General features: G+C 48.3%; 1 protein-coding gene across 1 annotated transcript; it reads right to left on the bottom strand.

Annotated features, from left to right (window-relative positions):
* Positions 1–6,472: 6,472 nt before the first annotated feature.
* AHSA1 (activator of HSP90 ATPase activity 1) lies at positions 6,473–12,667 on the bottom strand. Its single transcript, XM_061998723.1, has 9 exons — positions 12,406–12,667; positions 11,890–12,080; positions 11,629–11,711; positions 10,840–10,957; positions 9,179–9,267; positions 8,711–8,845; positions 7,869–7,970; positions 7,299–7,350; positions 6,473–6,880 (listed from the first exon to the last, which is right to left on the bottom strand). The coding sequence occupies exons 1-9, from the start codon at positions 12,483–12,485 to the stop codon at positions 6,708–6,710; spliced, it is 1,023 nt and encodes a 340-aa protein (XP_061854707.1). The 5' UTR covers positions 12,486–12,667; the 3' UTR covers positions 6,473–6,707.
* Between the last annotated feature and the right edge of the window lie 34 nt (positions 12,668–12,701).

Here is a 12,701-nt window from a genome sequence, read left to right as displayed (position 1 = left end):
TTTGTTTACTTCCCTCAGCCTTTGCATTTGATGGTGTTTGACAGCAGGAATCGCAGCTGACAAAAACTCTCTGGAGCCCACCACCACAGCCGTGGGATAAGTGAAGTTCTGCTCACAGGGAAGGAAGCCTCCTACAAGAAGACTGTCAGAGTCAATTGCATTGTCTGTACCTCGGCCCTGACCCCGGCTTGTATACCAGGCTGAGCCTGGCCAGAGCTGGGTGCCAGCCAGCCTTACACCAGCACGCTGCCTTACACAGGAGTTGAGCATGGGAGTGGGTGAAAAAAAGTCCAGTATCATCCCAACTGGAAAGCTGATTTGACAAACCACCTCCAGAGCTAACTGCTAATGATAGCAGGGGAATTCACAAAGCTTTCCAGGGATCACAACTTCTTGTTGCCAATAATTTGCTGCGTAAATCCTGACAGCTTCTAAGCTCTTACTGTTTCCAGTTGTTTTCCCTCCTTCTCTCTTGCTCCCTTTGCTTTGTGCTGGCTGCACTTCTGTGGGGTTTATCTGTGCCTCCAGCAGCTGCCTGGCACCACTGGGCCCCTGCCTGCAGGGAGCAGGTGACTCCTCCTGCCCGAGGATGCTCCTCTGCAACATCCAAAGTGCAGTTGCATGGAGCCCAAGCAGGGAGAAGCAGGCTCATCTCTGCTCTGCAGGGACAGCAGTACAGAGAAAGGTACTTTCCCTGGAGAGGCAGTCAGCAGTTACTACTGTGTATGTAACATGCCCTATCCTCTGCAACAAGGTCCTTGCTGTGCTGAATGGTGAGCCCTGCTCTGAAACTCCCAGGTTATAGAAATCCCACGGACAGAGGATGCAAGCAGGAAGAATTGCTGCCCTAATTCTACAGCTCCTCAAGACATGGGGATGTCACCTGAAATCACAAGAGTGAGTTTGTAGTAGAGTATCCAGTTGCACCTTCGCCCACTGCTTTTGAACACGAGACTTCCTGAGCAGGCTTAGTTGAGCCTGTCTTAGTTTGCCAGCCTGGACTGAAGCTTTCTGTGGCTGAGCTCTACCAGATCCCTGACTTGCAGCTCAGGTTGATTTATACTCAGAAGGAGCCATGCCCAGCTTTTGCTAGGCACAACCATGAGAGTGTGCTTATCACTGCAGACCTTCCCTCTTGGCCCCAGGTGAGACAGAAGCAGGTTGTGCACAGACCTTTGGACTTTGACACCTTGAAGGCTCGGGAGCATGGCAGTTGTCTGAGGGACAGTGTTACCCATCTCTCAGGGATGAATGTGAGATTTCCTAGAAGCATGCTCTCAGCAACAGAGATCCTGTTAGCACTCTGCTTTTTTTCAGTACTCCTCCCTCGAATCTGCTTCTTACAAAGCACACAAAAAGCCCATTTGGGCCTAAAAGGAGCCACTTTGGGAGGAGACGACAAAAGATGATAATGCCAGGAGGGTTGGACCAAAGCCTGTGGAACAGACCTAAACTACAAGGCCTGGCCTTAACCTAGGAGAGAGCAAAGTGTTGTTTTGATGGTCTGTGGACCTTGAGTTAAAACTGAAGCTCTGGAGAGGGAGAAAGAAAACCCCAACCTTTCAGGCATTCCTGATCCTGATCTGTAAAGGGACCCTCTCCACTGTGTGGCCACGTTAGCCCTCAGCTGTGTATGCTGGTGGCACAGCATGGCACACAGCCACCAGCTTCTCTGTAGAAGAGACAAAAACCCAAACAATGTACTAGCTGCAGTTGGTAGAAAACCTCCTGCAAGACCTGGTCTCCTGCCCACCCTGAGTGAAGAGAATCACCCGTGGTGAGTCCCCAGCCCCGGCAGAGCCCGGCCTCTGCTCCCTTTGGCTGATGCCACACGGGTGGATGCTGAGAGCAAGCTAGGGTAGCCCTGCCCGGCATGGCTGCAGGAAGGGGTTTACTCCCTCCATCTCCTCAGGGGTGGATCCACATGTTTGCAGCTGTGAAAAAAAAAAAATGTGTCACCATCCTTCCCTGCCACGTGGTGGCCAGCTGCCCCTCGAAAATGGCTAAGAGGATCTGAGCTGGCAAGGCCCAGCCCCTGCTCTTTTCCAGGTCCTTGCAGGCATGTCAGCAAGTCTCTTTCTGCACAGGAGAATCAGAGCAGTAGGAATCAGAGCCCCGTGCAGCCCGACCATTGCCCACAGCAGAGCCCATGCACCAGCCAGTGCCCCTCATCATGCTGCTCCCACCCTCTGGCACTGAGCAGCAGCAGGCAGGGCAGCCATGGGGCTTCTGAACAGACAAGAGAAAGTCACCTCACACCAGGCATCACAGCCTTCACATGTGCCACAGAAAAAGGATTTAGATGAGGTCTCAACAAACTACACAGCCCCACTACAGGGAGGTGGGCAAATCATTCCTGACAGATCCTGCTCTCTCCGTGGTTTCAACCCCTTATAATGGAGATACCACAGTAACCCTCAGCTTTACTGTTGTTGCAGAGAGAAATATTTTCCTAGAAGCCAATCAAAATCCTTTCTGCTGTATTTTAAGCCCACTGCATCTTTTCTGCAGTGGTCACAGAGAGCACATTATTGCTTTATTTGCTCCTATTTCCCATACGTTCCAGAACTCTATATTTGTGCTCCCTATTTCCCTCCTTCTCCACTATCTTCTCTAAAGAAATGCAATTCTTTCAGGCTTCCCTTAGAAGCTGTACTTGTAGACAGTCTCATGGCACACCACCGAGTTTGCTCCAAGCAACTTTCATCTTTCTGGAAGCATAGTGCCCAAAACTGAAGCCACAGGGTCTGATCTGGGCTTTCTGGCTATACAGAAAATTTCTTCACAAGACCCGCAACCCTCAGCCTGCCAAGGCAGCTTTTGTTCTCTTCCATGATGTTTTAACTTTATGTTAAAGTTTCACCATAACTTGTCCAGTCTAAATATGTTTTACAGATGTACTGCCAAGCCTGTTACTTCTCCTCTTGTACACCTATTTTTGGTTCCACACAACCCCCCAACCCCACCTCCCCCATCACTTTTCCACTTGGTCAAGACCATTTTCAATCCTAAAGTGGTCTTCTGAGGGTTTTCCAGCAGTGACGGTGATGTAAATTGGTTTTTACTTTTATCAATTACATTATCTGTTATACTGAAACATACTGGATTCCTTACAGCTCTGTTAGGCCTTCCCTTATTTACTAATAAAAATGTCATATAAAACATTGCCTAAAGTGTTAACTAAAGCCCAGATATTCTGCCAAACAAAGGTATTAGGTCAACTTGATAAGAATTGTGCTTCATGTAGCTGTGATTGATGTAGATGTACTGGTGGTTATTTTTTACCTGATTAGCTGGATATTTTCAGGTTACTGACTCCATTTTTCAGTATTTTTTCATGAATTATTGTTACAGATTGATGGAATTCCCTTGACTGTCACCTCTCTGTCTTCCTGCCTCCTTCTCCCTAGCCCCATTGACATCAAATTCTGAAAGATTGCTCCACTTTCCCAAGTAAGTCTTGTAAGGTAAATTGCATCAGGCCCTGTCATGCTGGAAACATCCAACTTCTTTAATTTTTTACTTTTATTTAAGTTCTTGTTTTGCCATCTCATTTTTGCCATGGATGTGGGGTTGGTATGGTGTTTCAAAGCAGTTTTAATAGTTACTTAGGCTATGGGCTTTCAGCCTCTTTGAGTTGTGGTCTGATTTTGCCATAGAAGTTTCGCATACATAAATGACCAAAACACATGACAAAGGGTGTCCTCGTTTCAGCTGGTGGCCAAGAGGCTTCCTGGGCCAGATGTGATGGTCTTTAACAGCTCTTGGTTGGTTATCCTTACATGAATTTTACCACTTCTGTGGAAAATATATGTGAAATGGTACCACTTTTAGTAATTTCTGCAAGAAAATCCAGAATTCGTTGACTATATTCCGAAACCCCTTTGGTTAGGAACCTCATATTCTCTTGTTTGACAGTTGCTCCTTGCTCATCTTCTCTTGTGTCTCCTAAGTGCATAGCCAGTTAGCATCCACTTCTGATTTTTATCGCTGTGAAAAATTCACTGTTAACTTATGTCTCTGGTTTTGAGTTTCTATAACCTTTGTTTTCGTTAATTCACAAGACTTTCCCTCTTATCCTGCATCAGTTATCGAAGAGCCTTTGGTCAGGCATATACTAGATCTTGTTTTTCTTCCTCATAGCCCTCCTTCCCTCAAACAGCTGAAGGGCTACAAAATGTGTCCCGCTGACCTGCCACTTCCAAGTAAAGCAAAGGTCTGGGGTTTCTTATTAGCATCTGTATAGCTGTAGCAGATGTCAGCTGTAGCTGTCTTTGCCAAGGGCAGGCAGATGTGGCACAGGGACCCTAACTAGCATGTAGCAACTTAAGGCTCAGATCACCTCCACCAACTAACCAGCCAAAGCGGAATAAGACATTACCGCTGCTGTGCCCCGGTAGAGCTGGCGTATCCTGATGTGCTGTGCCTTAGGCTAGGCAGCCTGGCCTTTGAGCACAAGCTTTCCCTCACTGCTGGGATTCTCTTCCTAGTATTCTCACCCAGTAGATTGTGTTGTGAACAGCAGCCAAAGCATGGTTAAGTGGCTATACAGCCTGTCCTGCTGCTGTGGGTATGCAGGTTTCTCAGCCTGAGGGGCAGGGAGCCAGCTGGGGCAGCACCAGCTTAACTCAGGGCAGTCAGTTTTGCTGGAAGAAGAGCCTTCAAATGGCCTCCAAGAAAAGCCCTGAGTCCATGAGCCCCATGAATGTGGGCTGCTGGCTGAGGCCAAAGCGTGTCCTATTAGAGTAGCAGCGGGATGCCTGAAGTAGACTGTCTGTGATGAAAGGAAGGCAATTAAAATTCCACTTCAGCTGCCTTCCTGTCCCACTTCCTAACCTTCCAGCAGCAGGTGATTAGCAGGGCCTGCTTTCTGCTGCCCAGGCTGAGCCGTGCCAGTGGAGCCGCGCTGCAGGCGGGCGCTGCTGCGTGCCACAGCCCGCGGCCCGTTCGGCTGCCGAGCACCGCCCAGACACCACAGCTCAACGCTCTGGTTTGCCTTCAGTCCACTTAGAATGAGCTCTTTTGGTTTTTTTCAGTTTTCATCTTGCTCTTCTGTTACCAAAGCTCTTGCCACGGCTGTGGCCACTCTTGCTAGCCCTGCTGCTCAAGGTTTCCCATTTCTGCCCAGGATTTCCTGCAGAGGAAACCCGATGAGCACGGTGTGCAGTGCCATCAGTGTGCTTATACCCAATACGCTCCTGCTGCCTACCCAACGTGTACAGTAGTTCACCAGTGTGTGTTAAGAACCCTGGCAAAACACACACACCCCCTTCCCAGCTAGCCAGTGCTTTAAGGAAGCCAGTCCTGCAGGACATAGGGAAGCCCTCCCTATCCACAGGTGCCCAATCTTCAAAGAACTTCCTTTGCAGTCACAGGTCAACACAGGTACACAATTCTGAACCAAGTCTCGTATGCACTCTTGATGTCTGTACACACTTTACCATAAACACACACTTGGGAAGTGAGCAGAAAAGACTAGAGATGCTCTCCAGAGCGTAAAATAAACATATTAAATATATCATTAATTTAATGTATTTTAATAATATAAAAATGAGGAGGTCTTTTTAAACAGGCAGTACTGTTTGTCCTGTCTCCTCTACTGAAGGGGATGGCTACACCATGCCATTCATATTTAAAGAAAACCCAAACCAAAACGCCCACACCAGTAATTCTCACCCAGTAACATTACTTCTAGCTTACCAGAGGCGCTCTGCAGAGAACAAAGTATGCAAGAGCAGGTCATGGCTCAAATGGCAAACTCAGCACTTCAGCCACCCCTGAGGTTGACTGACACTTCTGACCAGAACTAGATTTGCCTCCCATCCTATAAACAATTTTCGTGTTCTAGAAGACATCTCTGGGAACTGTATTAGCAGGAGACAAGCAAGTGGTTTTTCCCTTCCTCGACAGTCAAAGCAACAGCTGAAGTAGGGTCAGCCAAAGTACTGCACCTCGTTTATCTTACAGGAATAAATCTCACCCCCACTGCCAGTCTAGTTTGCTTTGGCCTGAAGCTCCTGGAGGTGGATGACCCCGGGCCCCACAACCCACTCAAACCGTTTTGTAGGTGGGAGTTTCTCTGGTGGCGGTTCACTGACCCTCCTGGACATCAGGTGACTGAATGATCAGCATTCTTGTAGAGCAGCCTAGCACAAGTGTAAGAAAGCATTGTGCTGAAGGGGATGTGCAAGGGAGGAGAGGAAAAGTTTGAACAAGATCTTAGGTCCCTTCAGAAATGAGAAGGGTTTGAAAGATTTACTAGCGGCAGATCAAAAGAAGAGAGAAAATGAGCAGCTGCTCACACTAAAAACTGCATTGACCTCATGCTCTCCACTCCCCCAGAAGTGAGGAGTAAATCACACTGGGATCAGCACTCCTCGTTGATCAGTGTTTTTCCAGACAGATCCCTCCCTCAGCCTATCGACCAGCCCTTTGAACTCGAGCCGAACTGAGGACACAAGTTCCATGGTGGGTTTTTTTAAGTTAGGTTTATTTAGCAATAGAAGTATGTACATGTAAGAGAATCCCCTGCAGCACGAGACATGCACAAAGCAGTGAGGGACTGAAGTGGTGCTGCTCAACGGCCTTCCTCATCACCTGTTGTCCCACTTTACTCGGCAGCGGGGCCAAGATTAGAAAGGGACAGGTGAGAAATGTATCAGTCCACGTGGCAGAGTCTTCAGGCAAGGCCTTCACAGCAACCGGTATTAAAACAAGCGGGCGCCATAGCCAAATGTCTGTTTAATGCCCTCGAAGTAGTAGCGCTGCCAGCCTTGCTTTGTTCTCTCCTCCTCACTGGCAGGAATGCCCTTGCCTTCCAAGCACACCTCTGTCTCGCCACCTTTGTCGGTGAAGTTCAAGGTAATTGTTGCAAAGTGCCCTAGAAGAACCAAAGCAAACCAGTCAGCAGTGCAGGAGGAGCTGCTCTGCTTGTCCTCTCACCCAGCACTGCTTAAGTCTCCTGGGACCCTTCCCAGAGGGATCTATTTTGTGACAGCTGTAGGCCTTCCTCAGAAACAGGGAGGAGAGAGCTCCCTCTTCATGGGCTTTGAAGCAGTTGCAGCCACAGCTGAGCAAGCTGCTGCTTCATGGTTCCTAATCCCTGGCTGCTGCTCTAAGTGGTGGCTGATGACTCTGACTGATCGTGTGGGATAAGAAACTGGGATAAGGCTGGTGCAGCTCCCAGAACAAAGTGTGCTCCTCAATCACAAGGCAGACTGAAATGTGGCAAATGGAGGTGCAATTCTTCAAACACAGGCAAGAGCTGTAATACAATGGTCCACTTTTGGACTACTTACCACCTGGCCAAGATTTAAATCTCCATTTCATAACAAGTTGCTTCTCAGGGACCTGGAAAGAGAAAAAGGTAGTAGTCCCTGCAGATCTTGCAATCTAACAGAAAACAACTAGAATTGTGTTGATCTGAAGCCTTAGAGGTCCCTTGAGAAACACAAAATCTCCTTCCTTCAGAGCCTGAGTGCCCTTTCTCTGCACTCCTCTTCTAGGAAGGCAGGCAGGCCACAGCCCAGCCACAAACACTGAGACACTGTCCCTGCTCAGAAGACTTCAGTGGCAGGAGGGATAAAGAGGAAAAGGATCAGTTAACACTCCTCCAACCCTGAAAAAATACGTAAAATTACACAAAGACAGAGCAGATGCATGCCTGGAAGCCCATTTTTTTCAAACTAAGTCCCACACAATTATCCATAGTATAAGGAACACTTCAACAGCCACAACGAGTACAGGTGAGTACTGGACACCAGGCAGAGCTGCACAATTTGCCAGCTGAAGCATTTTCACAGAATCGGTATGTCAAAAATAAAAATGCTGTCCCTGCGCAAGACACACCTGCACTAGTTAGTACTTACTAGGTCAACAAACTCTCCTGTGACACTGCCATCCAGCAACTGAAATTTGCCTCCTTTATCAGCCTCCAAGGTGGCTTGTGCATGGGTGAAAGCTTGAACCATCTGAAAAGAATTCAGGAGGAGACTTGTATTATTTGATATCATCTGTTTGAAAAATTGTTGCCTAATGCCTCCCACTCAAGATACAGAAGTTATGGAATGGGAGGTAGGTCAATAGTGTGAGGCCTTCATTGAGAAAAGACAAACCTCCTGCCCTGGTCAGAAGAACAAGGTTAAAGTTACTGCAGCAGTACTCTGCCTACCAAGGGAAAAGAAGCCCTAGCTTCCATATTCTGTGCAGTGTTTGGTAAGCCAAGTTTTGATTTACTCTGTTGATTCATTAATGAAAGCTAGATCTAGAGGGTCGTGGGGTTTGACTTTTTTTTTGAGGAACAAAAGACTAAAGCCACGTTTAAATGATGATACAATGCTGCTCTCTCAAACTATGGAACAGTGTGCAGGAGAGGGGAAGCTGTTCACAAAGTATCCTTTGATACCACCTAACCTTAAAAAGAAAAACCAAAACGTAGACAACTGTAAATCTCAAGAGATCTGACCACATGCGCTAAGGGATACACCTACAGACAGGCGCTGGCAGAAGTCTGGAAACGGCTTCTAGCTGGCATTAATCCTCTCTTGTCAACTGTGTGAAAATATACACACGCCAGCTTTAAGCAACTGCTCTGCAGACCATCCTTCCTCCTCCATCCTCATGGATTGCAAGTGTGCTACAGTGCCTTAAAAAGCTTCTTTGGAACAACCCCTACGAGCACCGAACAACTGCAGAGCCAGCCCAGCATTACCTCCTGGGTAACAAACACCCGGTAGAGCTCCTCAGGAGATGTTAAGAAGGTGTCCTTCAAGCTGATCTTGCATGTAGGGATCTTGACTCCTATGGCTTTGGACTGCGGAGTGGCAGCACTGCTGCTAGCGGCCGTCTAACAAAGCAACGAGCAAAACACACACACACACGTTTTTCACAACAGAACAATTCAGCAAGTGGTTCACATATCCAAGAGAAAACAACAAAGGCCTTCGGTAAAGATGGAATTAGGTACATCCATACTTGAGTGTAAAAAGCAGATTTATGACTCTGCTTGAATTAAGAAACACCACGTGCTGCAAATGGCAAGAGTCAGGTGCAGCCCTGAGGGCCAGTTCCTGAGAACATCCATCCTGTGGAGCGCACAGGCTGCTCCTGGAAGCCCAGCAGCCTGGGACTGGCACCCTTCTTCACACCCCCAACAGCAGGTCTGCACAGTGCTATTTACCTTGCGGTCCTCCGCTTTAGGAGCCACCTGAGGTGCTGTTTCCATATGTTCACCATTCACTGTGGGCAAGATCATGCCCTGGGTGAATTCTGGAAAGACAGGAATGTGCCCGTGAAACTAATAAAAGATCAAGTGATCCTTTTAACCATTCTTTCAAATGCACAAGCAAAAAGGGCCTTCTGGTCTCTGCCCTGCTCTTGCTAGCACCCATGACTTGGAAATAGTTTCAAGAAAAAGTAATCAGATCCCTCTTTAGGTGCAATTAACTTTTCCCCACTCTCCACCGGAGGCCGTACCAGAACCTGCCCATACTAACAGGAAGTTAGCTCCTCTTCCTGGCCCAGACCGTTATCTCGCACATGCTGCTCCCACAATGATGCCAGCCTTAGGCGCAGGGAGCTTTTCTTTCCTTTCTCACTCTCTAACCTAAACAACAATCACATCTGAAGTATATTATCTTACTGGTCTAGACAAAGCAAACCAAGCTTTTCCGTTTCTTTTCAGACTAGCACTCCACTTCTCATCCTACGTACAGAATAAAGTTACTTCTAACTCCATCTTTGATTCATCTGTTTGGACACCAGATGCCAGAAGTACAGACAGAAGCCCAGGGGAGGTCTCAGCAGTGCTCTGTCCAGCAGGACCACCACTTTTATAACTCCTCCAGAAGCTTCAGCCTCTTTCAGCACATCCAGTGTTTCTCCAGTTCTATCACTTCTGCCTTTATCAGTTATAAAACAGTTGCTCTTTCTCCATTCATTTCATCTGTTCCAACTGGCAAAATGCCATTCTAGAGCAGAATTTTATTATACATGTATAATCTTGTATCCTGCAATACTTAAGCTCCCTCTTGCTATTTGTTCCAGCCCATAAGATCATACAGTTCTTCCTGAACAACACTCTGATCTTCCCCTGGGTGATTGCTTCTCCCACTCAGAACACCAAAACACCTGAAAAATTCCAGGCCACAGAAACGTGCTGCCAGGAGAAGAGCAGGCAGCAGTGGTTTGCACACAGCAAATCTGGGATATCAGCAAACAGACACAACAAACACATACTGATTTAACTTCAGCTGCTGGGATCACATTAATCTTCTAAAACAAGTAATTTTGATCCAGATGCTCAGAGAGCTCATTCAATGACAACACCAAAACCTGCAGAGCAATTTCCAGTTGCCAATGATTCTGAAAGCTAAGTAACACTAGGTGCCTTGGCTGGCGTGGCAAAAGAGAAAAATCTGTAACAAACTAGAGAAATGTCATCCCCTTCCAAGGGAGTAAGCAAACTGAAGGTCAGATTGTGCCACATGCACTGATACTGTGTCACTGGGGAGGCACACTGGCTTTATTTTTCCCACAGCCGAGCTTCAGCGTGTGAAGGACATTCTCAGGTTTAAAACATAAATCCAAAAGTCCTGCTTATTATTGGCTTAACACCAAAACCAATCTTAGTGAGCTATGCTACAGTGTCTAGAGACAGAATTGCTTCTTGCCAAATACTAACCATTTACAAAACAGAGAGAGAAGTTACTGTTGTTGCTCTGACACTTTCCTGTGGAAATGGGGTTAAGAACTACTATTCATTCCTCTCTTTAGCCCCATCCCTTCCTCAGTTTTACGCTAGATGAGTTCCCATAACCCTTCTCCCTCTCAGTTACAAACCTGTTTTGAGAGTGCTGATATAAGTTTTCATTGCATCTCTAATTTTTTTGGCACCCTCTTGCTTCATCAGGGTCTTCAAATTAGTGTCAGGCTCATCCTTGGCAAGGCTGACATGGATCTAAACAAGATAGACAAGTGTGGATTAACAAAGGTGGTCCAAACACTTGCATGAGCCTTCTATTACTCAATTAAAATCACAGTTAGACTTCAGCTAAACTTTCATAAGCAGTAGTGCAGCTTTATTAACCTTTCACTTTACCTCAGCCTACAGTAATGCATGCAGGTACCTAAATACCTTAACGTGCTATAGAGCCCTCACACCTAGAAGATAGGAATTAATTCAGTAAAAGATACAACATGATGGGGAAGGACTCTTTATCAGGGAGTGTAATTACAGGACAAGGGGTAATTGCTTTAAACTGAAAGAGGGTAGACATAGATTAGATATTATCACTGTCAAGGTGGTGAGGCACTGGAACAGGCTGCCCAGAGTTGGCTGTGGGTGCCCCATCCCTGGAGATGTTCCACGTCAGGCTGGATGGGGCTCTGAGTCACGTGTTCTAGTGGAAGGTGTTCCTGCCCATGGCAGGGGAGGTGGAAGTAGATGACTTTCAAGGTCCCTTCCAACCCAAAATATTCTGTGACTCTATTAACTTAAGCTGTCTCTAACACTAAAATGTTCCACATAGATGTTCTAAAAAAACGGTAGCATCTAAGAAAACATTAATGCTGTGAGGATTGCTGTTAGAAGAGCCATTCAGACAGCAGTACAGTATCAGCTGTGCTTACCTCCACTTCATCAATGTCATTTTCATCTGAGAGATTAGGAATCTCCACATAACCTTTGTATTTCACTCCTGTCTTTGAGGTGCCTGCAATTACAATTAAGATCAACATCTCTTACTCTAGTTGCTGTAAGAGTAAACTCATACTCTATTACAATACAACACACTTCCCCTTATTATTATCTCCCAAATAAGTCAACTATCCTTATCCTTAATCTCATACTTGAACCTGGCCTCTAAAACAGCAAGAGGGAATGTCACTCACCAGTCCACGCCAGCTTGATAGCCCACTCATAGAAGAAGATAAGCTTCCCTTTGCGGTTGTTAATGGAGGCCTCTCCATCCAGTTTGCTCACTTCTGTCACCTCGCAAGCCCCTTCCTCACCCTCTACCCTGACAGGCAGGAGCAGAGTTTTCAGGCGCTCTGTGGACCAGTTGGAGGCATCGCGCTCCGTCCTGTGGGAAAAGCGGGAGGTGGGAGGGTCTGGGACTGGCACCGCCTGGCCTTCGGCCGACCCTTCCCTCCCCGCCCCGCTTCAACGCCCGCACACACGGAGCTCTGCCCCAGGGCACCCCCCAGGCATTCCTGGGCGCCCCAACACCCCGGCTCAGGCGCTCCCCACACACAGGGAAACGGGGGCCTTCCCGGGGCATCAGCCCGGCCACCCCCGCCTCAGCCCCGCCACGCAGGTCGGCGCGGGAGGGGAGCGCCCCTCGGGTAGCGGCCGGCAGCCTGCCGGGTGCCGCCCGGGCTGGTCCCGGCGCCGGCCGCCTCGCTCACCAGTGCCAGTTATTGACGTTGGTGGCGTCCGCCCGCTGCTCGACGATCCAGCGCGGGTCTCCCTCCCCCCACTTGGCCATCGGGACCGCCGCCGCCGCCTCCGCACCGACCGCCCGTGGAAACTGCTAGAACCGCCGGCCGCCGCGCCACCTCCCGGCTTCCGGCACCGGCACGGTCCCTTCCGGAGCCCTTCCCCGCCTTCCGCGCAGACTGGCGCCTTGGTTCCGCCGCGCCGCCTCCCGCCGGAGCTCCCGGACGGAACGGGCCCGGCCCGGCGCGATCGTGCCGGCCAGCCG

This window comes from Colius striatus, chromosome 6, assembly GCF_028858725.1.
Source record: "Colius striatus isolate bColStr4 chromosome 6, bColStr4.1.hap1, whole genome shotgun sequence".
Classification (NCBI taxonomy): Eukaryota; Metazoa; Chordata; class Aves; order Coliiformes; family Coliidae; genus Colius; species Colius striatus.
Note: the sequence above shows the minus strand (reverse complement) of the source record. Positions and strands in the feature narration are given on the sequence as shown.